The 26,760-nt window shown below is 42.8% G+C and overlaps 1 protein-coding gene and 1 non-coding gene across 2 annotated transcripts; one reads left to right on the top strand and one right to left on the bottom strand.

Moving 5' to 3' along the window:
* Positions 1 to 4,427: 4,427 nt before the first annotated feature.
* On the bottom strand, positions 4,428 to 12,646 carry meox1 (mesenchyme homeobox 1). The gene is made up of 3 exons (XM_061810509.1): positions 11,899 to 12,646; positions 9,151 to 9,323; positions 4,428 to 4,891 (listed from the first exon to the last, which is right to left on the bottom strand). Exons 1-3 carry the CDS (start codon positions 12,392 to 12,394, stop codon positions 4,769 to 4,771), a joined length of 792 nt encoding a protein of 263 aa, XP_061666493.1. The 5' UTR covers positions 12,395 to 12,646; the 3' UTR covers positions 4,428 to 4,768.
* On the top strand, positions 7,799 to 7,871 carry trnas-gga (transfer RNA serine (anticodon GGA)). Its single transcript has one exon. It is a non-coding gene; the product is annotated as a tRNA-Ser (tRNA).
* Positions 12,647 to 26,760: the final 14,114 nt, after the last annotated feature.

The following is a 26,760-nucleotide window of genomic DNA, read 5'->3' as shown; positions in this document are numbered from 1 at the left end:
CCAATCAATATCTCCCGACTTCACCTTCGGTCAATTTGACCCGCGACCTAAAAGGCGGGTTAAACAAAGATCCAAGACGATCACGGCGTCTAATTTTCCTGCAAATGAGGTCATTACAAATCAGTAAAAATCGAAGCTACAAGATGATATTTGGTCTCGACCGCAGCTACAAGGAACGGGGCGGAGGTGGGGGGGGGGGGACCGATGTTATGCCGTGCGGCAATCACGCAGACCGCCAAACTCAAACTAATCCATTAATTTGAGCGCGCCGCACCTTTAAGAGGAGCCTCGGCAGCGCAAGGAAAAACATTCCAACCTCATTAGTTTACACTGTTGATATTAATACTGTGATTACAATTGGACGTGGTTTATTTGGTCTACTATTAGCCTTAATACAATAATAGAGGCTGAAAGAGGTTCAGATGTGGGGGGGGGGGCGCACAGGATCCACTTGGAGTCATTCCACCCCCAGCAGCTGCACCGGGGGGGGGGGGCTCGCATGGGTCAGGCCTACAGTAACACTTGACCTCCACAATGTGTACTCGTGTGTGCCTGTCTCCATCCCAGACCCCCCCTCAGCGCCCACCCCCGGTCCCTGCAGACCGAGCCAAAGGGCAGTAACCTCCGAAGGCTTTGTTTGGTGGTCGGCGGCGCGAGCATAGGCCCGCCATTGTACGAGCGCGCCGCTCCAACGCTTGTTTTCTTTGGGAAGCAGGAAATTGGATGACTGGCTACCTGCTACAACAACATCCTGTACTTGAGAAGCCGTCTTCTCGCCCATACCCACCTATTATTTCCCTTTTCCATCATACGCAAGTGGTCGGCCAGAAAGATTCTTTTTCAGCCCCCCCACCACCTCCCTTGTGCGTGGGCTTGTCTCGTTTCACTCAGGTTGGGATCAAATTGGCCTCATCCAGATGCTTCCGTACAAAAGAGCGCGGCGGCGGCGGCGGCCAAATGCTTCAACTTTGGGAGCCGGACGCCGCCCGCGCAGGTTAACGGCCCTTTGTGAGCCGCGTGGAATGACACCGATGCTATCGCACGCGCGTTTTTCTTGTGATGTTGCCATCCAAGTATTCTTTCTAAATATCCATGACATAAGTACATTTTGGGACAGGAAGTAGCAACAACATCCAGTGGGCGGGGGTGTCAAGAGTCCCCACTACACCTTCTTAGCCCTATACTTGACACATATACTGTATTTATACAAGTCGCGACTTTTTTCCACACGCTTTCAACCCTGCCGTTTATGCGGTGACGCGGCTAATTTGTGCATTTTTTTCCAACGGCCGCAAGGGGGCACTTGAGCGGAAAAAATAAGAGTGAGACCGGTGGAATATATGCGCCAAGGAAGTGACTTTTACCAGTCCGGCCCAGTTAACGCTGCGCTAGCGTGTTTCTGCCGTGTCCCAGTGATTTTTACCGGTATGTTTTCTTTTTTTTTCTTCTTTTTTTGTTAGCACTAGGGTTAGCACGACGTTAGCATGGTCCTAGTGTTAGCGTTAGCATGGTGGCACTAGCGTCAGCGCAGCGGCGCTAGAGTTAGCGAAAGGGCGGCGGTGCTAGCGTTAGCATGACGTTAGTGTGGCCCTAGTGTTAGCGTTAGCACAGCGTTAGCATGGCATTAGGGCACCGGCGCTAGCGTTAAACTCTCTGTGTACTTCTTCTTCTTCTTCTTTTCCTTTCGGCTTGTCCCGTTAGGGGTCGCCACAGCGTGTCATCTTTTGCCATCTTAGCCTATCTCCTGCATCTTCCTCTCTAACCCCAACTGCCCTCATGTCTTCCCTCACCACATCCATAAACCTTCTCTTTGGTCTTCCTCTCGCTCTTTTGCCTGGGAGCGCCATCCTCAGCATCCTTCTACCAATATACTCACTCTCTCGCCTCTGAACATGTCCAAACCATCGAAGTCTGCTCTCTCGAATCTTGTCTCCAAAACATCCAGCTTTGGCTGTCCCTCTAATGAGCTCATTTCTAATCCTATCCAACCTGGTCACTCCGAGCGAGAACCTCAACATCTTCATTTCTGCCACCTCCAGTTCAGCTTCCTGTTGTTTCTTCAGTGCCACTGTCTCTAATCCGTACATCATGGCCGGCCTCACCACTGTTTTGTAAACTTTGCCCTTCATCCTAGCAGACATAAATATCTCGTGCTTCAATGTGGGTTTCAGTGTGAGCACTTGTGGGTTTTACACAGCTGCAGCGTATGTATGTACCAAATGGTATTTCCTTTACAAATGTACTTGGTGAGGCTTATAACCAGGTGCGCTCTGTTGGCTGGGAATTACGGTATATGTCCGGTATACTAAGAGGTATACGTTGTAAGGGTGAAAGGGATTTCTTCATCATTTGTGTTCTTTATAAATTCCTTTTTTTAAAAACTTTTTAAAGCACACTTGAGAAAAGCCATGCACTGTTGATAAGTATGAATTCAAAAGGCTAAATGCTAATCGCAAGCGATTTGGAGGTTTTATTACACCACTGGGACTTCACGCAATTTGAACATTAACACTGTTACAGTTTTCGAACAAAAATCGGTACTTGAACGGCCCCAACAAAACCCGCAAATAACAGAATGCGCGCAGCCAGACCGGCTGACCCACGACGCACTTTGTTGTGAATTCTCACCCCGCCGAAATAACCCGGAAATAACAGACTTTCGTTGATTTTAAACTAAGAATGGGAAAATTTCATGTTCTGGCCTATATATGATTTTATTTAAAAAAAAAAATACAATATGACTGGGAAAAAAATAAATGGATAAAAGTTGAATTGTGCATGTAAAATATATAAAATAGCTAATTTGACAAAACAATATTTCCTTCTAATTTTTTAAATTGCATTATTTGTTTGACCGCAAATGTCATTTTGCGAAAATACGAATGTTCACTGGAATCACTGGAATGTTTTGGCTTTTTAAGTTTAACGCGTAAAAATGTTCAATATCAAAACAAAGACCATCCTCCAGAGTCTTTTGGAAAAAAAAACTGAATCTGATCACCAGTTGTATTATTATTTTTTTTCCTTCCCGTCTTTTGGTTTGTAGAAGTTGGACACGGAGTGGAAGTGTTGGTTCAAGTTGCCTTGCCTTATGAAAATTTTTTTTATTTTGAGCTCTCGGATACCTCCAATGAATAATTCTCAACTTGCACGGAGCTGGAAAGGGTTACAAACGTATCTTTCGTCACCAACGTTTTTCAGTCGGCACGAAGACAGATGATAAGTGAACATTCCGCCCCGCTGCTCCTCTCCCGAGGAACGGCCGGCGTGTAAAGATGGCTGCCAGACCACAGCTCGCAAGAAAAATCGCAGGGTGTCGAGCTAAAGACCGAGGGAAGTCTCTGATGCAATCTGTTCACAAATTAGGATCAATAAAACAAGGACTCATTAGAGGACACCACAGAGAAGCCACAAAAAAAAAAAAAAAGAAATATTTCTTTCGACATAGGTACCCACGCCTACTAGATGAGATGACGAGCTACCCGACACACAAACACACACACGCACGATGCTGCCTTCAGGGTCAAGTGTGAAGATATTTTCTGGCATTAGGACACATTACGTTCAGGACGCGAGCGCCCTGATGAGGACTCGTTCTGCGGAGATCGCGTGACACCGCTAATGATAATTGCGCCATCACGGGAAAGGGATTTCGCCAGCGCTGCGCCTTCGACGGGCGGCCGCGGTCCGTATTCGGCAGGATAAGACCGCCGTGACCCCCCCCCCCCCCCACACACACACACACGCACACACGGGAAGGGCGTCACGGTTGCGCCACACCTGGGATAACACAACGCATCATACGTGACCGCAGCGTGTCCGGGCGGTACAAATTGATTATTTGACCCAGATAATGAAGCTTTATATGCATTTTTTTCATAACTGATCGTTCATTTTGGCAACATCAGACTTTAGCAGCAAAAAATTTACGAGTTATTCTAAAATAATTACTTTTGGGCCAGACCTCCGCGAAGATGTCCCCCCTCCTCCATTTCCCCGAGGTCTGTCATACATCATTCTCGACAATAATTTGGATGAAAATATGTTATTTCTACAAACAGTGAAAAGCAGAAAAAATAAATGCCCTTCTACTATCATAATACATATTATTAATCCAGTAGATAGACTTGTGACATTTTTGTTTGGTGTGACATTTTTTTTTAATGTAAAATTGCCTTTGGCTGAAAAACTTTTTTTTTTTTTGGAAACTATACAAAGCATACCATAGTACACTATAGTAGAGTCATGGATGTCAGCAGGGGTGCAATTTTTCTTTTGCATATGCAGCGCTTGAAATAAATACTGGGGATATTTTGCCAGTTTTATAGCCGAGGATTTATTCTATTTGCACAGAAAAAAAGGCAACATCTGTTTTTATCGCTAACATTCAAACTGTAATAAAAAAAGGGATGGGGAGGGGGGGGGAATATGCACATTATATATATATATATATAAGTAAAGTGAGTCTCAGCAGCTGGTTGCAGTCACGTGACACAAACGGCGATGACACGGTTTGGACGTCCAGGAGGCCTCTCACAATACTCAAGATGGATGAATCGCAAACAAAACACACATCAGAGTGGACATAAATCAAATATGTACATTGGAAAAGTACACACTAGGCTGTCTTCTTTTCCCTGGGAACACAATTTTTTTTGTTTTTTTGAAAAAAAAAAAGTCTTTGGAATTGTCGGATTCCTTTGCAGAGAGGCGAGAACTCGACCGGCGTCCCGGGTCCAGTTCCCGCCTTCCCCTTTCTCCCGCTTTCTCAGTCGGAGGTGGGCGAGGCGGCCGAGTCCATGTCGTCGTTCTCCGGGTCGTTCGGCGACGACGACTGTCCGCCTTTCACGCGCTTCCACTTCATCCGCCGGTTCTGGAACCAGACTTTCACCTTGAAGGAAGGAACCCAGAAAGTTACGAGTGACCCTCAGTGAAGTGGGAAATGGAAAATGTGTAATTAAGCGATTATAAATGTGGGCAAGGAGAGCAACAGTTGTTGAGTGGATAAAATACACAAATACAAAATGAGAACGCAAGGACTAAAAATTAAAATTGCCCAAAGTTTGATTGGCTGTTTATCTTTGTGTGCTCTGTGATTGGCTGCCCACGCGTCGAATGTGTTCAAGTGTTCCCTCGCTACACCGGATTAGTCCGTTGCACATTTTTTTGTTACATATTGAAATGCCGCATCATTTGGCATATCGGACTGTTTGCTGTAAAATTTATTTTGTTTAAAAAAAAAAAATCGAATAAAATTGACAGCATATAGCTTCGGGGCTAGCGTTAGCGTTGGAACTAGCATGTTGGCGCTAGTGTTAGCATTAGCGCAACGGCGCTAGCATTAAACTGTGTGCCGTCTTTGTAAATATGTGGTGTTTTAACGTGGGTTTCAATGTGGGCACTTGCGGCTTTTACACAGCTGCGATGCTAGCGTTAGCGTTGAAGTTAGCATATTGGCGCTAGTGTTAGCATCAGCGCAACGGCGCTAGCGTTAAACTGTGTGCCATCTTTGTAAATATGTTTTAACGTGGGTTTCAATGTGGGCACTTGCAGCTTTTACACAGCTGCGGCACTAGCATTAGCACTGGAGCTAGCACGTTGGCGCTAGTGTATAGTACCATTATGCATAACTGAATTTTTAAGAGGTTAAAAAGGTGTTTATGAAGATAGAAAGTGTTTAAAAAGATTAATAAAAGTATAGGGAAGATTAACAAGTCTGGTGAAGGTCATGGCGTTTTAAAATATATAGAAATATTGAAATATTTTAAATGTGGTCACTACTTCTCAGATTTCACATATTGCGGAGGTTGGTTCACTTTACATTTTTTCCTCCACAATTTAAATTTCATGGTTGCAGCATTTCTGTTCTTTTCCCAAATGCTGTTTTCCAAAACAAAAAATTATTTAATATTTCCTGTGTAGTGGTGATCTATTACAAATATCAAAATAATGTATTTTCATTCATTTTGTGTTGTATTCCTGGTATACAACTTATTAATAAACTAATTTATTTAAAAAGAGTAAAAAAAAACGAAAAAGTTTTGGTTCCAAATGTCTTGTGACAAAATAGCTAAATTATTAACCACGATTTGAAAAGTACACACCATCACTTGTATCGAATCCGTATATATCATATCACGTATCATCATCATCATCATCATCGCGTCGAGCGCCACAGGATGTTGGCTCGCTCGTCTTCCTTTACTTGTCGATAGGAAATATTTTGACTGCGGTACCGAGAATAGCAGCAGGAAGTTCTGCATAATGGACAGAAAAAAAATAATAAAAAATAAAATATGGAAAGAGTGGATGATGACACTGGAGCGCTTCCTGCTCAGATTCGCACAGAAGTTGGCCGGTCAGTGTTGACGTTTAAATCACTTTTAATTATGCCAGAAATTAAACGACGACTTTGTTATAATCTTCTGTTCGCCTTATTAAAATCATTACATACTGCATCATAGGCAATACTCGCAGTTGTTCAAGAACGTACAACTAAAGTTAAAAATAGTTCCTGGAAAATGTGAAAACCATCCAGTATCAATCTGGACATTTTTTTTAAATGACGATTAAAAAAACAAATAGTGGGATGGGATGAATAAACATGGGCACATTCACATTACATGAATTATGTTTTCATAACTGCTTAATGAGTCATTATTCTTGACCTTCCCCTGACAAAGAATTATTTATTTTTATGACCAACAGGTATTTTTCTTCTTTTTATTCTCATTTTGTCAAAAAATTATTTTGTGGCTAACTTTCTTCGATTGTAAACTAAGAATGGGAAAATTTCACGTTCATAGGGCGATTTTTGATTTTATATATAAAAAAAAAATTGATGGACCAGGTCATCTACAGACAAGGTTGAGAGAAAAAAAATAAATGGAAAAAAAAGTTGGCGTACATGTAAAATATATCAAATTGCTAATTTGACAAATTTATTTCAAATTTTTTTTGTTTTGCAAATGTTATTTTGCGTAAATGTTCACTGGAGTTGTGTTGTTTTGGCTTTTTAAGTGTAACACGTAAAAATGAAGTTCAATGTCAAAATAAAGACCATCTCCAGTGTCTTTTGGAAAAAAAAATGAATCTGATCACCCGTTTTAGGTCCCCCCGCCCGTCTTTTGGTTTTAGTTTGTAGAAGTTGGACACGGACACTTCCACATCCATCCTCATCTGATCCGTTCCAACATCCCGATCCCCCTTTCTTCGCCGTCCACCGCGTCCTCCGTGACGACTGATGGAAAGGACATCACGACAGCGCCGAAGATGGAACGCGGAGGCCGCCGCCGCCGTCCAGCAGTCTGGGAATTCCATTTAAGGAAGCAGACGACCGTTCCGTGCGGTCGCCGCATGTGGCACCGCCGCCTCATTAGCCAGGACACCGGACTTTTTAATATGTCCCGCCGCTGGCGCACGTGCTGGCCCGGTTGGATGGCGCCCCCCTCGCCTCCCCCGAACCCCCTACACCGCAAAGCCTCACGTCATGCGGAGAGAACCGCAAGAGTCCGTGCAGGAAAACATCTGCTCATTGTAATTTGGACGACCGGGCGACGCCAATGGAGTCTCATGACGGAAGGAGCGGGGGTTGAGGTTTTATTGTCCACTTTCGAGAAAGGCAAATCCAGTCGGAGCGCGCTGCACTGGGAATACTGGTCAAACTGGTCAAAGAGTTTTCATATATCGTGCGGAAATAATTTAATTACGATTGTACCGCAAACGTGGATCTTGTATTAGCGCAGGGGTTCTCAAACTGGGGTCCCCGGATGCCCAGGGATCCCCTGAGTTGTACCGAGGCCCCGTAGCTCAGTGGTTAGCGCACTGGTTTGGAAAACCAGGGGTTGTGGGTTCGTATCCCACTGGGGCCTCCACTCGCTGAGAAGGGTTGCGTCAGGAAGGGCACCTGGTGTATATATATATATATATATATAAAAAAAAATAATAATAATAAAATTGTGCCAAACATATGTGCGTTCATCTGAGATGACACCTGAAAGGGACAAGCTGAAAGAAACTTTTAGTTATGTATCTAGTAGTAGTAGTACTATGTATTAGTTATGTTAGTTAGTCATTCTTACAAAGTACATGCCAACTTATCGGGACTAGTGAAGCAATAAAACTAGCAAGATAAAGACATAACTCCTATCTACAATTAAAAAAGAGTAATTAAAAACTTGTAATATCACAGAAGTAAAGTTGATGTTTTTTTAAAACAATTATTTTTTCTTTGAGGTTTATTTTTAAATATTAATGGCATTGTTTCCCAGAATTAAAGTAATGATTTCAAAACTTTGTTCCCCTCCAATTGATTTGCTCGTTGTTAAACTTTAATTTTATAACATCTTGGAAAAACATCAGTTACCTCATCATAAGATTATGACTTTCTTCTGTCGAATTACTTCAGTTTTTTGAAAAATTACAACTATTCTCTGAACTAGGCAGCTTTATGTAAGAAATACGAGCTTATTGCAACTTTGCAAAGGGTTGTCTTGAAAATAAGCATTTTTTTTAAATTCCTATGGTATTATTTATGGGTACATATTTAATTGGTGTCACGATTATGAGGGAATCATTTTGAAAAAAATTTCTGAGATGTCAGGGGTCAAGTGGAGCCCAAATACCCTTTGTTTGGATGAATGAATGAATTAAGCAAATCGAGGACATACTTTAGGCCTCATAATTATATGCAAACTGCTTTCTAGTATGAAAAAGTAACAAAGATTTTTCTTTTTTTTTTTATATTTTTCATTTTGTTTATACTATTCCTGGATCACAGTGACAATGAAACACACTTTGCTGTTAACTGAATTGCCTGTTATTTTCCTCCGGTTGACATTTTTCATGCTTCTGATTGGTTAAAAATGGTGTCACAGTCATTGCTCCACCATCGACTCAAAACAAATTCTAAAGATATTTGAACACAAAAATTGAAAGCGTAAAATGCATTGAAACGACTAAGTAAGTATGTGACTTGTCGGGCATTGTGTGACATCGGCGAGTCTGCACGTGAGTTTCTGGAAGTGAGCTGAGGTCGACAGCAGCTCGTTGTATGTAAGTTTGTGTTTTACTGTTGTCCTGGCGTTCAAGCGCAACGGCGGCTCTCCTTTCCCCAAAATTGTTGCCCTTCCCGTCCTAGCGTTCCCGTACCTGTCTCTCCGTGAGGTCCAGGTTGACGGCGATCTCGTAACGGCGCAGCCTGGTCAGGTAGTTGTGGTGAGTGAACTCGGCCTCCAGCTCCCTCAACTGCTCCTTGGTGAAGGCCGTGCGCTCCTTCCGGGCTTTGCAGTTGGCGTCGCCCTTGCAGACCGACTCCGGCGCGTCTGGGCGAGGATCGGAAGGAGAAACGCATTGTGTGGGGCTGTTTTTTTTTTTTTTTTTTTTTTTTTTTCCAAAAGTAACTTAGTCCCGGGGAAATGTTTTTAAAATAAAAAATTTGAGCACATTTATTTTTATGGCACCAACAAACTTTAACGGTCAGCTTGTGGTACTTTTAGGACCACCGTGAATCACGCACACAGCGGGTCGGTAGTTGGCTAATTTGTCCGTTTGGCCGCGCCGTCACACAGGGACCGACTTAGTGGAGGAATGCGGCGGAACGTCGTTAAAGCTGCCGGCAAAAGAACAAAGATGCGGATGTGTCCTGGTCAGAACCGGTCTTGTGTGTGTCTGTCTGCGGGGGTCCCACAGGAGAAGACCCCTACATTAACTCATCTCTACGTGACAGCAAATCCATCAGGAGATGCCTCAAATATCTCCGTAAGGGTTTGCCTTTTTCAACAATTTCACTTAGGGGGGTGAGGGGACAGAAAAAAAAAAAAAAAAAAAAAAAAGAGCAGACCCCACCAAGGTCCACCAATGGTTCTTCTTAATTTGGACCGAGCAATAATCTCATCATAGTCTAGTTTAGTTTTACTAAAAAAAAAAACCTAAATACTCAGAACAGTGATTATTATTCATACTGTATTAGCACTATAAAGTTCAGACAACCGGCTTTAATCTTTTAATAATAGGACTTTTTTCTCAAAAAATTAGATTTTTTTTGTCTTGTATAATTCCTATAGTTGAAAAAGTACAATGTTAAGCATCTCTTTACTTTGAAAATTGTTATTGTCATATTAAATATATTAAGTTTACGCCAAAAACAAAGCATCACCCCCTAAAAATATATATATTTTTAACATTTTTTAAACTTCAACCACTAAAAAAAAAAAATTCTTACTGAGATTGATTTTTTTTGTCTTGTATAATTCCTATAGTTGAAAAAGTACAATGTTACTGACTGTCATGAGATTGAAGAAAAAAAGTTTACTCCAAAAACAAAGCATCACCCCCTAAAAGATATATATGAAAACATTTTTTAAACCTCAACCACTTAAAAAATAAATAAAATTAAACCTTAAAAATCAAGGTATTCGAAAAAAATAAATAAATCAATACATCCCCTACAAAGATACAAAAATATAATTTTCTCTTGTGTGGTGAAACTATTTGCAATCGCTCATTCCTCAATATTAAATTTCAAACAGGTTCTGTATACAAATAGAAATTGGAAGTGGTAGGACAACAACAACCGGCGAACATTTTTGGTCAACCAAAGTAGCAACGCTTCAACATCACGAGGGGCAATAACGCTTGACGTCATTGTTTTCAATTTGTGAACGGCTCTAATTTGACAAAGTTTCGCTTTGCCAGAAGGTGACCTTCTGGGAATCCAGATGTGCATGAACACACGTGTAAGATGCAGATGTTGCAATAATTTAAAAAAAAAAAAATCACACTTAAGTTCAGGTGTCAGCGCTAATGGGATTTTGGTTGGCTGGCGGCGAGAATGCGCGCTTGAACACCTGGCAGGACCTTGTGACATCACACCCCCAATAAATATCCCGCACAGCCAGATGCCGTAAAAAGGGGGGGGGGGGGGGTCCACAAAATGTCTTCGGACTAAGTGACAGAAGGCCAATTAACATCACGTAATAGCCGGAGGGTAGCGAAGATGAAAAATGCACAAAACCTCACCTATGAATTATGCAGGCGTCATTTTTCCCCCAACACCTGACGCGCTTTCATGAACAAAAAGATTACCTATCGTTATGACGACATGAAAAAAAAATTACAATTCTTGATTCACTTGTGAATTTTTCTTTTTGAACGTTAACACTGATCAATACTTATTTGATGTTAAAAGATGAACAGTACATTTGTTACTATTATCATTGGGAAATTATACACACGGATATTCAAGGTGATTTTAGCATATTGTTATGAAAAATTAATATGACTTGTGTTGAGCAGGAAAATTAACTTATTGTGACGCTCTTGAATTGTTGCGATTACAGCGAAGAGGAAAAAAAATCTCGATCTGCAGACATGAGCTGGAATTTAAATCTTAAATATGGATATTACTTTGTTGTGGGACTCTCCTGTGCCTTGTTACTGTTGAGTGTACTTGTGTTTATTTGCACATGAGATATTGTACAATTTATACATGTGAGGACATTTGATACTTTAAAATAAGAAACATACTTGTGTATGAAAATGATTATAATTGCTGTGTCGCTCTAGAATTCTTTCATTAAAGTTATGAGAACATCAGTTTGATGATTTGGAAGACCTTCGTCAAAAATATTGTTTTGGTCACAATTCCAGAAACAGCAGCCGGAATCTAAATATTAAATATGAATATTTTCTTTGGGCCTTATTGTGCATTTGCACTTAATACTCTTGAATGTTTGCAATAAACTTGAAGGAATAACAAGTTGATCAACTTGAGCCAAAAAACAGAGTTATCACTCACATCTCTGCCTCCAAACGCACCTTGAGATAAATATTAAATATGAATATTATCGGGCTTCATTCGGAGTTCCTGCGAGAAGAGTTCCAGAAGCGTCCCCTCACCTGCGACATCTCTCTTCCGCTTGCCACCGCTCTTCTTGTCTGAGTCGGCCGACGCCACGCTCTGTGGCGAGTATTCCCCCTCGGGGCACCCGGGCAAGGCGCCCGGCAGCCTCTCGGCCCCAGCAGCGTCCAGCTCGGGCCTGCCACCCGCGCCCTCCCCCACGGCGGCGGGGGCGACCACGGGCGGGCAGGCCTCGGGGGCCCGACCCCGGGTCTCGCAAGGGTTGAAGTGCCAGTCGGGTCTCTGGTAGCCACCCTGGCTGTCCGGGTAGAGTCTGTCGTCGCGCGGGTACGCGGCGGCGTGGGGCACCAGGCAGGAGCCGGAGAAATCCGTGTAGGCCAGGAACTCGGGCTTCTGGTGCAGGGAGAAAGGGGCCTGCTGATAGGGCGACTGAAGGTTGGCGCCCGGGACGCCCGAGTGAGGGTTTCTCATGCACCCCCAGATGGGGGTGCTGGGGTGGGCGCTCCTCATGCAACTGCTGCCCGGCTGGTCCATGATCGCACTTGAAAAAAAAAAAAAAAAAAAACTCTGTGGAGATCCTCTTGACGACGCGAGGACAGAAGGCCTCGGTGACCCCCGTCGTCGCTCGCGCTCCTGCGGGGTCCTCACACGCTCTCTCAGGGACCGGGCGCCGGCTGGCCTGGTAGAGCTGGACGGGGAAACTGCTGGGCCGAGGCGCTCGGGCCGCCTCTTTTCACAAGTCTGCAGAGGCCCGCTTGACAGTGAGCCCTCCTCCTCGAGGTGGGAAAAGAGCGGCAAGTTTATGGTAGGGGGGGAAACGGGACACCGTAGAGGCGGAGCCTCCGGGCCCCCAGCCACATGTTGGAGTAGCTCGCCTGCCGCATCCACTATTAATCACAGGGGAAATTTTATATGCACATCTAATGGCCTTTCCAGACGCGGCCATTTTAAAAGGGACATTGTCTGCCGGCTCGAAAGCAGCCACCCACATGGGAGCCAGCTCCTTAGTGCTCATTGGCACCCCCTTTAAGTTGCTGTTTGACACCCGGATGCTGTCCTCTGTGTTTCGATCACGCCCAAATCCACCTGGCGGCGTTCCCTTTTCCTTTTCCCACGTTGTTGACACGCACGTTACGGAATTTCAAGCCCGTGATTCAACAACGTAAGTCGGATATTTGCTTCAGGAGAAAGGAAAGTTCTCGTAGATGCTTCCTGACCCCCCCCCCCCCCAACAAAGCAAGCAGTTGAGGCCGCTTTGACCACATTCGCTTCACCAAACCAGTGTCACGATTACAGTACACTCGATCAAACGAGGACGGAGAATCGAAAAAGATCAACTCAATGTTTTACCCTCAGAATGTTTGTTTGCACCTGAAGTTAAATGTTGAAAAAAAAAATGAAATCATTCCGTTCTTCGTATATTCCAGCTGCATAACAAAATTTCGTATTGATAAGTGAAACACGATTTCCGGGGTAAATTTTCAGAAAAAAAATCCTTAGACGGCATGAAATGATCAAATTTGCCTTAAAAATGACCATTTCAAACCAAAATTGCAGACTTTCGGTGCGCTTCCAGCCCACGAAAATTTGTTATTTTGTGTCATATAAACTTTCAAAACAGTAGTTATAATTTAAGCCTACGAAGCAACATCCAACCGCCTGCTATTGCTAAAGCATAATAATAAAATAATAGTAAATAAAGTATTTTAAAATTTGAAAGTAATAAAATAAATCCTCAGGTTAAGACTGTCTCGACCTAAGATGTTTCGACGCCCGCCCATCATCCGCCATTTTGTCTGGCTAATGCTCGTCCGTCAGGAGTATCTTTACATTTTTTGCGCTCTTTTTTAGACATTATCGCCCCAAAGAAGTAAGCTGTGTCTTTTGGCAATTTTTAGCAAATCCATTACCGTGGAAACGAAGCTCAAAATCATAAAAAGAATGGAGAAAGGAGAGGCGACAACACCACCAAGGCTTCCGTCGTGGTGACAATTATTAAAGACAAAGCCCGTATTTTAGCCCATGTGATGAAGGGTTCCGTTCCGACGTTGGATACAATGATCACAAAACAAGGTTCTTTGAAACGTATCGAGATGAAGAGGATCGAGGACCAGATTCCTTCGCAATAGCTAAGCACCGCCTCCCCTTCTTCTTCTCTATCCACCTCCCAGCAGTAATACTAAGTACGTCATCTTGTTTATTTCAATGTAATTTGATGTCAATTCTGACTTTAACGGTGGAATCCGACTTAAGTCGAAATTTGAGTCAAGTCGCTACTGTAGGAACGGATCTCAGTCGTAGACCGAGGACTCCCTGTTATGTGTTTTACAATTGAAGAGTTTTTTTTTTCAAAACGAGACATAGGCATTTTTTTCAGATTTACGAAACTCGCGCCAAAATTATCCACCTCCGAATGGATAATTTTGGCGCGAGTTCCGTAAATCTGAAAAAAATGCCTACGTCTCGTTTTGAAAACAAACTCTTCAATTATACCCGACTACTTTCATAATGTCATATGTATCTGTGGTTGAGAAAGCACGGCGTAGAGAGTTGCAGAAATGAAAGAATTCAGTAAATTCATGGGATCAACCTCCTCTGAAGTTTTCACATATTTTCCCTCTCTTTGTATTATTATCGCAACAGTGGCCAGGGCAAAAGGGATGATCCTCGACAATCGTGCTATGTTGTTTGTGGCGAAAAAGATATAGACGTCGTTTCCCGATTAGAACACCGTGAACGTGGGTGGCATTTATTCCGTAATGGCGGGTTAATATTTCTGTGCGAGGGATTTTCTTCACCTCGCAATTGTCTTTCTACCCACGTCGCTCGGCGGCCAGTCAAACTGCACGACTGCTTTTTAGTTGTTGTGAACTCTTGTCTCGCTGCACTCCCACAAAAAGTGGAAATCCATCCAAATCCGTAGGCCAATGGGAGGATGCCCTTTGCGTTCACCCGGCGAATTTTTGAGCCGTGAAGCATCGCCGGCTTTTTACTGGCCGCACGGCGGGGAGCCAGCGTACGCTACTCTTGTGGTCACGCAGGCCGCCGGCCATCTGTGTGTCGCCATCAATTAGAGCGCCTCCCTCTGTGTGCGCTGAGTAAATACACACTACCCGCAGCCTGTGTGTACGAGCGTGCGCGCGATGGGAGTCTGGATCCATTTGTGCCGATAAGTTCCACACTGCTCCCGTCACGATCCGTCGTCAACAAAGAACGATTCGAAGCGACGAAAATAAACCATAATCGCTGGCGTTTATCACACAAGGATGACCTGAAAACCGGGAAAACAAATGTTGTGACGTCATCGGTTAGATGTGAAACTGGTCCATAATACACAATACTAAAGCCCCGTTGGCTGGAGAGACAGAAAACTGGATGAAACTATATTCAGGGTTCACAGCCGCACTAAAACTTTGGTTGGGTTGTGTGTGTGTACCCCCCCCCCACTCCACTTCTCTCACAGAAAAAGACTGACATTTGACCCCGCGATTGCCTTCTCCAAGGCTCTTATTTTGTCCGATGGAAAACGCTGGGAAAAAAGAAAAAAAAGAAAAAATTCCCCTCACGTTGTCTGCTTCTCAACACTCGCCACTCGCTTTTATGATATATAGTCGCAGGAGGGGTCATGAAAATAAACGACTAAAAATAAATATGGCAAGCGGAATTGTGGAAATACTGATTCTGCTTTTGTAAACAAGCGCCGACCTGTTCGCGTCCACGTGAGCGGGAGCGAGGAAGCAGTTTCAATTACATTAGTCACAATAAAATGATATAGTCACAAAATTGAAATTATCGGTAAAATGGATTCGTCGTCGAGCAATTCATACTCTTCACAAATATACTAGGTCTGAGTGCATGTTAGAACCCCAAAAAAGGCAAATGTTAAAATCTACTTATAAAATCAACAGTTAGCTATAAAATAAAAATGAAAATTTGCAGGTTTACCATTTTTCACTGTCCTTGTTATTATTATTTTGTGTACTGCGTGCATTGAGTGTGTGTTTAAGAGAAACGTGCGTCAGTCATCCGTGCGACACATTCCAAATAAATGTGTTGGACGGGAGTCAGATCTCCAACCCCCCCTCTCCAGGGCCACAACCTGTTCCCGTCACTCTCGGCGAGCCGGTGAGAGTGTCTGCGTGTTCCATCACATTGTCAGGATTAAGAACCGCCCCCCCCACCCCCACCCCCACCCCCACCCACCTCATCTGTCTCTGACAACTAGACCCCCGCTGACCCCGTGTTCACCTGGGAACCGATTCATCCGACTCTGCTACTGTGCCGGGAATGTCCAGTACTAAAATGAACTCGGTGGAGGGTAGGGGAGGTCATTTCTAGCATTTTCTCATCTGTCCAGTATACATGCTTCAAATTTGGCATTTCGGAAAAACTAAAATCGGGAATTTGTCAAATGAAGTGCCCGAAAATCTGCCTAAAATGGATGACGTCGAGTTCATTTTCTGGCATGGGTGCTTGAGACTTTTTGGTTTTCGATTCAGTTAGGGTAAAACCGATGCCCTGGCCTATCCACCTATTCATTTTCTTCGCCACTTATCCTCATAAGTGTCGCGGGGAGTGCTGGAAACTATACCAGCTGTCAACGGGCAGGAGGCAGTAAAGTACACCCAGTACTGGTTGCCAGCCAATCGCAGGGCACATTGAGACAAACAGACGCACTCACAATCACACCTAGAGGCAATTTAGTGCCCGGAGGAAACCCACGCAGGCACGGGGAGAACATGCAAACGCCACACAGGCGGGTCCAGGATTGAACCCGGGACCTCAGAACTGTGAGGCCAACGCTTTTACCAACTGAGTCACCGTCCCACCCGTGGCCTACTCCCCCCCACCCCCCGATTTTGAATTTCATGTTTTATTTGTAATTTATTTTATGGCTAATTACAGCACTAGTGGCGCAGCTGTAGAGCGTTGGCCTCACAGTTCTAAGGACCGGGGTTCAAATCCCAGCCCGCCTGTGTGGAGTTTGCATGTTCTCCCTGTGCCTGCGTGGGTTTCCTCCGGGCACTCCGGTTTCCTCCCGCATGCCAAAAACATGCAACATTAATTGGAAACTATAAATTGCCCCAAGGTGTGATTGTGAGTGCGGCCGTTGTCTGTCTCCATTTGCCCTGCAGTTAGCTGGCAACTAGTTCAAGGTGTACCTTGCCTCCTGCCCGATGACAGCTGGGATAGGCTCCCGCACTCCCCGCGACCCTAGTGAGGATAAGCGGCAAAGAACATAGATGGATGCCTAATTACCATTATGCTCCACTCACAGTATGACGAAAAACAAAAAGGTTTGCAATTTAGCATCACCCATCTGTTTTGCATGCCTGCTTGTGATTGGCACTCATTTAAGTGAATTTCCCCAGTCGGAGTTGATCAAAGTATGAGCCTGAGAATTCACCCAAAATGGGCAACTTTCTTGGCCTGCATTCTTCAAAACCAATTGTGTTTGTGTAACAACAAAGCAGCATGCATGATCATGTGTTTGTTATTGAGAGCTTATTACTGTTTGGATTGCACGTTCTCATTGAGCGCTAGTCCACATGCTAGCCATAAAAAGCTAATGTGCAATTAAGACGCAGTTTAAAGCATAATCGAGGCTTATCCGCGAGCGTAAAAAAGCTGGAAGAAGTTCCTGATGCGGGCCAGTAACGTTGATCTACTGCACAAACAGCATCAGCGGTGTAACGGATGAGGTGTTGCTTGTCGTTTGTTAGCCAGCAGCATCGTTAGCATTGCGGCCGCTGTAAATTGCTCTGACAAATGGGCTGAATTTTGTGTTTTTCTGGCCAAGATGCACTGCAGTGCTACTGCCAGTTTCCTCAACATGCAAGCACAGTGGAGGCTCCGATTTCTACAGGAAGAAGATTTTTTTCCTTTTACCCCACGAAAGCAAATTCTAATAAGTAAAAATAACACGGCGGTGGAATCGGCTTGACAGTCCGTGTCTCGCTAAAGTATGTTATCATCAAACTGAATGTGTCTACTGTCAGGGAGAGTCAACGTTCTGAAACAGTTTTGCCGTCAGCGTTGTTGACAATACGGCAGCGTTTCCCGTTGTGGTCATTTGCATTACCAAAATCAATAATTTCTCTGAAAGATTCCGTTAGGAACCTTTTTGGCAGTGGGGATGTTCGCTGGCGAGCTAAAATTAGCCACTATAAACTGAAAGTATCAAATGCAGTAAAGCCTCGGTTCTCAAACGTCCGCGTTTTTGAACGAAAATTTCATGATATTTTGCTTCCATTATCGAACGAGAATCGGTACTCGAACGCCCCCATATTGCGCACGGCCGGACCAGGTGACCCACGACACGCTTTGTTGTGAATTCCCACGCCCCCGAAAAAAAAAAGTAAACAACAATGCGTGCGGCGCAACCAGTTGACCCACCCACGACACGTTTCGGTATTGTCTAATCGAACGCCCCCCGAAAATAACAACGCAAGTTACTTGTTTGAAGTTATTAAGCACTTTTGTTAATAAGAATTAAAATTTCACAACGCTGGGGGCCGAGTCGCTACAGATACAGCAATGCACTCCCAGCCTAGCGTACTCTACTACTAAGGCAAAAAATTAATATTTTAATTATTTTATTATATAAAGTATTTTAACTATACATGTGTTTCTACTATGCAGTTTATCATCAGGAAAAGCTAAAAAAAATGCTTGAAAAAAAAAAGCCTAATTTTTCAAGCTGGGAACGCATTATTTCTTTTTCCATTCATTGTAATGGGAAACATTGATTCGGTTTTCGAACAAATCACTTCTCAAACCGTTTTTTCTGGAACGGCTTGTGCTCGAGAACCGAGGCGTCACTGCATATATGTATCCAGTCGAGTTTATGAATTGCACAATGGTAATGCAGTAAAAGAATATTTAGTAATCATTTCTGGTGCTACAACAATTGAAAGGTGAGTACCATCAGCGCCAAACAACTTCAAGGAGCAATCAAATAAGCACTGCTTAGAAGACGTCAACACTTATATCTTACTTTTTGGGAGCAGCTATAGAGATTCCATCACGGTTGGATGCATCATTTGATTAGCGAGCCACCAAATTACACTCGCTTGTTTTCCACACTCTGGGCTCTGTCGGCGTGATTCTACCCACTGGTTGCCAATCTAATGCAAGCCAGGCTCGCTAGACTACCTCACTTGCACGATACAGACCAAAACGAGCCAACTTTACCATGGCAAGAAATATATAATTATTCATCTCATCTCTTATTCATCAAAGCACGCCACAAACATGTTATTGGGACACCTGTTTTATATTGCGGGAAAAAAAACACGTCTCTCCTTTCAGGAATGTTTTGGAAAAAGTTTGAGTCTTTCTAGGAGACGGGAAATAGAGCATCGCTAGGCCTCCAGCTGCTTGACACATCCGCGAGCGGTCAAAACGTCACAGCGAGGATAAGACGAGACCGAGATGAGGTCACGGTTTTCACGTGATCGAACATCTCAACCGTGACCAGCGCCGACATTTCACTTTGTGACATCAGCGAAGCCCGAAAAAGACTCCGATGGTCTCCAGAGAGAAAAAAAAAAAAAATTACACCAGCGAGTCCTCACGACTCGCTATGAAACAACGTTTAGCCAAACCGAGACAGCATAATTGCAATAATGGTTCAAGTGTTGGCTACTGAGTCTACTGCAGCTTCGTACTAATTGAAACACTACTACTTACTATAATTTCGCTTTATTTGCCCCAAGACGCCACGTGGAATTTAATTAGACTTGTGCATAATCACCTCATTCTTTGTTTACATTATCCTACATATGTGCTGTGGGTGTATGTGTGTGTATTTGGGGGTGTGTGTGGCAAGGGAGACAAAGCTTTCACACGTGTAAACGATCACGCATGATTGCAATCATGTGCAGGCAAAGGTTCCTCCAGAGTGCACAAAGTAAAGGTACATTAGCGTCATGTCAAGCCTCCAACACGAAGAAACGTTAGCAACTGAATTAGCATGCGCCTTCACGCGAGACGGCGACGACCGTTCCTAATTCTCCTTGAACTGAGGGGAGTAAAATGGCGAATGTTTAACTTTACATTTTTTAAAGATTTCATGATTCCCGCTCGCACGGCCCTCCAAAAACAACGAATGTTTATGTGATAAACATGCCAATATAAAACTTTTTCACGCTTTACACAAAAAGAAAAAGCAAAGGGAATGTTCCAAAGATATAACACAAACATTACCACTAGGTTAGCTCCTTTGATGAAGTGCTAAAATGACCTTGTTCAAGGAATTTACTTGTATGAAATGCTAGCATGACATACTGTACAAATACTTCCCCTCAATAATGTTTGTGTCTGTGTGTAGAATTGCCGTCATGAACTCAAATGTGAACATTCCTTGAAGTGCTAACATGAAAGTGCTAACATTAACTTTTATATCGATGAACTCCTAAGCGACCTACAAATGCTAACATGATCTTGGACATTGCTGAATAAATGCTGACATAACGTAGAAGCGCTAACATGACAATGTACACTTGTAAATAAGTCTTACCATGAACTTTTACATGGATGAAGAAGCGCTAACGTGACCTTCTAAATTAATGAATAAGTGATATCATCACACAGAAGTGATACCATGACGTTATGTCAGTTTCTTTGCTAAGAAAAGCGCTAACATGTCCTATTACCTGGTGAAAACACGTTAAAACGACCTTTGACATTTAAAAAGAGCTAAAATGACCTTGTACGTGAAATCCGAACACCACCTAAAAATACTACCACGACTATTTACAAATACAAATAAATTCTAACCTACAAATGTGAACACATTGTTGTACATTGACAAATAAGTGCTAACGTCATCTTGAAGCAGTCATGTAACTATGTTTTAACACGAAACTTTACATCAACGAAGTGCTAACATGAAATAGAAGCGCTAACATGACTTATGTTGACAACTAAATGCTCTCATTAGCTAGAAGCGCTAAAATAACTTCGTACATTGGTGAGTAAATGTTAACATGACAGTTCACATTGAAGAAAAAACATTAAAATGACCTTGTGCCTTGATGAATACGTCCCAACGCCACCAACAAGAGCTAACAGGACATTTCGATAGATACGCGCAAACATCACCTACGAGCACTAAGTTTACGACGCGCATTAGTGAAGAAACGTTAGCACCTTTTACAGATGAAGAACGGCTAATATGCTAACGTGACTTTGTATTTCAATGACTAATCTCCAAACATTTCCTAGAAGTGCTAAAATAAGTTTGTAGGTGACTGCGGCTTAGACGAAAAAGTACTAACGGCATGGAATGTGAAAATGTTTTCGATGAAGTGCTGACAACGTTGTGCAAGATTAAATGTACTACGATGGGCTAACACGACTGCTGTATGAACTCAGACACGAGTTAGTCGTTTGTTTGAAGAAATTGTATTGAAAAAAATATAAAATACGTCACCCCCTCAGCAGACTGACCACAATCTTGTATCTGAGTGTTGTCCATGTTGTTTTGAGTTACAACAATGAAAAAAATCTCATTGACGCCATGCCACAAGAGCTCTTTTTCCCCCCCTGCCTGCTTGCTGCACGCCGAAATGTTCCTGGCAGGCGTTGAGGTTCTCCTTCCAAACACATAATGACTTAATAGCGTCTCCGTGAAGACTGCTCTCTAGTGGTTTGCACTTGGAACAGCTTTGTGGCTCTTTGGGACAAATGAGTTGATTTTAGCGACTGATTGGAGCGCTTTACCGTATTTCAGCGAGAAATTCATTGTGGGTGCGCGTACTACCGATTGCCTCGAGACTTTATTATTTGGGAATCTCCCATAATGCACATCCCCGGCCTCCACGTGTGTTCACATTCATAATGTTGATTTCATCCAAATGGAATATATATGGTTCAAATGCTTAATATAGCCACATGAAGTACAAAAATTACATGTGGAAGTTTGGCATTTGCGGCAGTGCACAGCCATATTCCCCACAAATAGTGGTGTGTGCTTAATTGTCAATATTTGCATTCATCCGGATAATTTGAGTCTCAGGGCATCGAATCAATCGAAACTGGACTGTTCTGGTTGTCTTGGAAAACGTTACAACTTTCATCCCAGCAGGCTTCATCAATTCATACAACCACGCATAGGTTAGGACAGGCTAGCCTGAGTTGGTGTGGAGAAACTCAACAATTTATGCTACAAATTGGAGGCATAATCCAAAATCCCAGATGTTATCATCAAACAAAATCAAGCAACAACTAATTTCCGTCTATGATACATTCTTGTGATGTGAGGAACATTTAGGCAAACTCCCTTGTCCAATTTCATCAAAATAAAAGCCCTGGGTTTCACCCAAAATGAACAAATTCCCGTTCGGTTTTTGGCTCCTGCCACACTTAAAAAAAAAAAGGGGCGTGGGCTGTGTTCAAATGTTATTTTGACAACATGCCGTGGGCCGCTGGCCACAAATGGCCCTGAAACCATAGTTTGGACAACTCTGGATCCAAGTGATTGTTACATGATTGCGACCCTGTTTATGTGCGTTTCGTATCTCTGGTGTAATATTAGCAGTAATCTAGATAATATCCGAGTATTATGAAAAGCGATTGTTGGGAGGTGTCCGCACACCGGCATGCGTGGACTTTGGCAGCGTGACATGATCGCGGATCACCTTCCTTCCCGCTTCCAAACAGCGGCACAGGGTTGGACTTCCTGCTTGGGGAGCCGGCACTCTTTGAAGAGGCCCGCACTGAGCGCGCCACCTCCTTGTCGGGGCCGCCCGGCGTACCGCCCGAGCCCCCGCAAACAGGAGCGCATCAGTTCTGAAGGACTCCCGAGGCGCCTTGCCGTCACGCCGGCTGCGTTTTAACAGCTGCGCTGCTTGCACGCGATGCACAAGGCACCCTGAAGTGTCGCAAAGAGACAGGAAGTGTCTCTTTATACTTGTTTTTTTAAAAAAAATAAATCAATCCAAACCCCCAATTGCATTATTTTCCATAAAAATCCATGTCAGACGTAAGGAATTTACAGTTACGAGTAGTATCTCGAGCACAAAATACACTTCATGAGGAGTGTACAGTGACATTCACAGCATATTTGCGGTTAAGTATTCGGAACTATATGTATTCATGTTTTCTTCCTCTGTGGAAAAGGCCAAATTTTACTTTCAGAAACGCCCCCAAAAAAGCAGCACAGTAATTTGTCCCAAGAAGTATGTTGAAGTGATACATGGACAGAGGCAAGCATTGAATGCAAACATCATGCTGCATCGTGTACTACTTCAAAAACAAGATGGCTGGTCGATGATACCCCCCACATTTGGTATTGTTACCTTTTAACGAGACAGCTAAACCATTAAAATAAAATAAAAAGTGTGGCCAGGGCTACAGTGCAAAATCATGGACTTGAGAAGAAGAGAACTACAGCAGCAAGAAATGCAAAATTATCCAAAAGACAAAAAAAAAAAGCTGCAACACGACGCCAAGTTTATGGCAAGCTTAATGCTGAAGCTACAATTATGCTAAAGCTACAATTAGCGGCGAGTACGTCAAAACGATTTCGATCAGACAAAGACGCGTCGGACGTGACATCAGTCGATGCCGTGAGCGACGCTTGCGAGCGCAAACTTTTATCTGCCCGAGGCTTTCGCAGAAGAAGCAGCGGAGGAGGAACGGCAAAGAATATTCCAGATGTCAACTGTAAAGTTTGTCCAAGTCCGTCCGGTTTGAGGCCACTGGAGCTTTGCGTGTACCTGATGCTGGTAAACGCATTAGCTGGCCGGGCGGCAAGGAATTCTGGGAAGACTTTCAAATCCACGCCTTCCACGTTCCTTTTGGAAACGGCGTCTGCCTTTTCTTTAGGTACAATCGGCTGCACGGTAGCTACAACCCCGAATTGTACTCCTTTAGCATTATCGTTTACATAATTTCAAATTGAAAAGTTCTTTTAACCTTGGTTCAACCTCTGCAAATTAGCACAACCCGGATGACTGAGAAGTGAAACAGACCTCTAAGAAGACTGAAAAAATATAAATCTTAATTTTCAATTACCTTGACAAATATGTTTTTCCCCCCTTGTTTGACTAATTTGTTACAATATGACCTAGGTAACAACTATTAGGCTAACAATATGTCTATTGTTGACAATCAAGTTTACCAAGTTAGCCTGTGAGGACAAACTCCAGACTTTCGGGTTCAGACTATCCGATTACAAGATTTTGTGAGTCACGTTTAAGTGCGTGAGCGATGAAAAATCAACGAAGGAATCCGAGGCAGCGTTGGCCTCGTGGTAGAAAACCTCAAAGGTTACAATTCAACAGAATTCGAAAAGGTTTTCACTTCCTTCCTCTCCGTCTTTTGCTCCATCAGCGGCGCGACCACAACCGGCCTAAACTCAACTTCTCCCTCAGGAGGGACAACACGGCCCGGCATCACTTTCGCTTTGACCTGAGCAGAAGCAGACCGGGCTCGGCCCGCGGGTTCGTGCGGCGGTGCAGTCGCCGCGAGGCCTGCGCGGAGACGAGAGAGGACCGCTGAACACGGAGGATGTAACCTGACACGCGGCGTATGGGTCATCGTGAGAGTACACAAAAAAAAAAAACTTTACAGTAACTTACTTCCAAGTTCAGACCTGATGAGGAATATAAGGCCTTAATCTATTTGGGGGATAAATTCTTGAGCATTTCAGAACCAGAATGGTACCGTTAGTAGTGGGCGAAAAATTCAATACTTGAACTCTGATTTGAGATCAAATTAAGACCCCGCGTCAACTGATACAAACACAGTGTCACTATGAAGGATTAGTCCGACCTCTGAGATATTGCCAACGACCAATCAGAGCGAAGCTGGTTTCCATCTTTTCATTAAGAAGATGAGTGATTCATTCGGAGCAGTGTTTATTTACATGTCACATTTTGATGAACAATCTGTCCATCTCATTTGTAAAGCGGAAAAAGACCAGCTACAGTAGCTTGAAAGGGGACATTCTGGGCATTTTCCACCCAAATTATGTTGATGACCGGATAACAGGACAAATATTTTTATGAAATTAGAAATTGATAACAATGGGACCTTCAAAAAAGTGCATTGCTTGATATCAAGTATGGAAAATTTCATTTTTTGCTTTTGTTCAAAAATAAATGGAAACTTTTACAATGATAAAGCTAGCATGCTAACAACTCGCATGGACCCACAGCATTATTCTGGAACATCGTCAACAACATCCTATGGTGCTAAAGTGTAGTGACATTAAATATAATGCAACCTAAGTAGCCCACATAAAAAAATGTTTAGCAGTTGCTCTGTTTTAGTGCATCCCTTGGAAAGGGGACAGTTAATTTTTAATTAATTTCCAAGCAGGAATTTTTGTTGGTAATTGCGTTTTGTTTTTTTTTTTTCCCAAAACATCTAGTCACATATGACAGATATTTCAATACCTCATTTGGATGGTTACAGGCAACGGTTTGGGGGTCATTAACTCAGGGAAAAAAACAATTGCAGGTTATGAAAAACAAGTAGGAAAGTGTACTTCAAAGACAGTATGTCAATTTTGAGACTTTTTCTACTTGACAATATGTTGTGTGGAGTGTAAAACAAGACTAGAAAAGTATGAAGAAACGTCATGAAGAAACTTAATCTCTCGAAAAAAAAAAGCAAAACCTGCATTGAAGTCAATTTGGAGGTCAACATTGCCACCTAGTGGATACTAGTGATATTACAACAAAGTGTGGCCCTCGATCAAAAAGAAAATTATGGCATGCTATTCTTTAATATGTGACATTTATCGAGCTTTTAAATGTAATTTTTGGGAAGTGTATTTGTCTTCTACCACTTGCACTCATTAGGCTCAAAAGAAGGACATTTACATTCCATTTTATTTCCTTTGGAAAATGTATTATAAATATACTTAATACACAGTTGAGAAAAAAAGGGAATATTAGAATATTTAAGTGTTAAACAAAGGGATGAATATTGGAAAATGTAATTAGTTGTGCTTGTGGGGTGACAATGTTATGAAGACACCAGGGAACTCTTAAATGATGCATATTACAGTATGACTCATTTAAAATAGTTGCATTTATTCAAGACAGGTTGGAATTTCAGTGACATTTTTCCCAGAAAAAATACAGTATTGAAAAAAAACTTTTGAAGGGGAAATTATTATGAATAGTACAAAAACAGTTGTATTTTTGAAAGCGTATTTATTTTATTATTCTTACTTATTTCACGTTTTTAACTGGTAAACAACTTGGAAAATGTACGCTGAAGAGATGACTTATGGGAAATTAATTGATTTGAAGTTTACACGAAAATACTTTTGTGTCTGGAATACACCACCCATCATTTGTGAAAAACATCTTTGTAAATAATAAGTTGTGTTTATTTCCGTGCCAATTGACATAATAACCACCCCCACACATGTGCCTTTAACAATTTCTTGACAGATAAAATGAATTTATGGCAAAGAAAAAAAAATAATCAATCTTTTACACATGCCTTAACATTTATCCAGCGTTATCTCCCAGGATGACTGAACAAAAATGGAAAAACACGGGAGAAAAAAAAAGTCAGTATGTCAAAACAGCGAGGGTCTTTCACTGTCTCGGACGCCCCCGGGGGTCCTCGCGTCTGATTCCAAGCCAAAAGTCGCTTTGACGTGCACATTGCGTGCCAGATAAAACACTCCTCCATTCTTGGTAAAAAGAAACTTCAGACAAAAAGAAAACAAGCAAACCTGAAAAGTTCACCTCCAACTGAGCATGTGTCAATCACGTCCGCCATTTTGGGAACTTGAAGGCCTTTGCAAGACTGCTCGTCCAAGACTCCCCCGCCCACCACGACCACCCAAACAACAATCTTCCGAACACGCATTTATGGCCATTGCAAACAATTCAAATTCAGTGCTGACAAACTGTGTCTCTATACCTTTG

Source organism: Syngnathoides biaculeatus, chromosome 22, assembly GCF_019802595.1.
Source record: "Syngnathoides biaculeatus isolate LvHL_M chromosome 22, ASM1980259v1, whole genome shotgun sequence".
In the NCBI taxonomy this organism is placed as follows: domain Eukaryota; kingdom Metazoa; phylum Chordata; class Actinopteri; order Syngnathiformes; family Syngnathidae; genus Syngnathoides; species Syngnathoides biaculeatus.
The sequence above is the reverse complement of the archived record's forward strand: the minus strand, read 5'-3'. Positions and strand labels throughout refer to the sequence as shown.

What these genes read in the sequence shown, in the direction of transcription:
- meox1 (XM_061810509.1), bottom strand. Translation starts at nt 12,394, where the DNA reads ATGGACCAGCCGGGCAGCAGTTGCATGAGGAGCGCCCACCCCAGCACC. An exon ending in GCGGAAGAGAGATGTCGCAG is followed by an intron (nt 9,324 to 11,898) that starts GTGAGGGGACGC and finishes ATCCTCGCCCAG; the next exon opens with ACGCGCCGGAGTCGGTCTGC. An exon ending in TGGACCTCACGGAGAGACAG is followed by an intron (nt 4,892 to 9,150) that starts GTACGGGAACGC and finishes CCTTCCTTCAAG; the next exon opens with GTGAAAGTCTGGTTCCAGAA.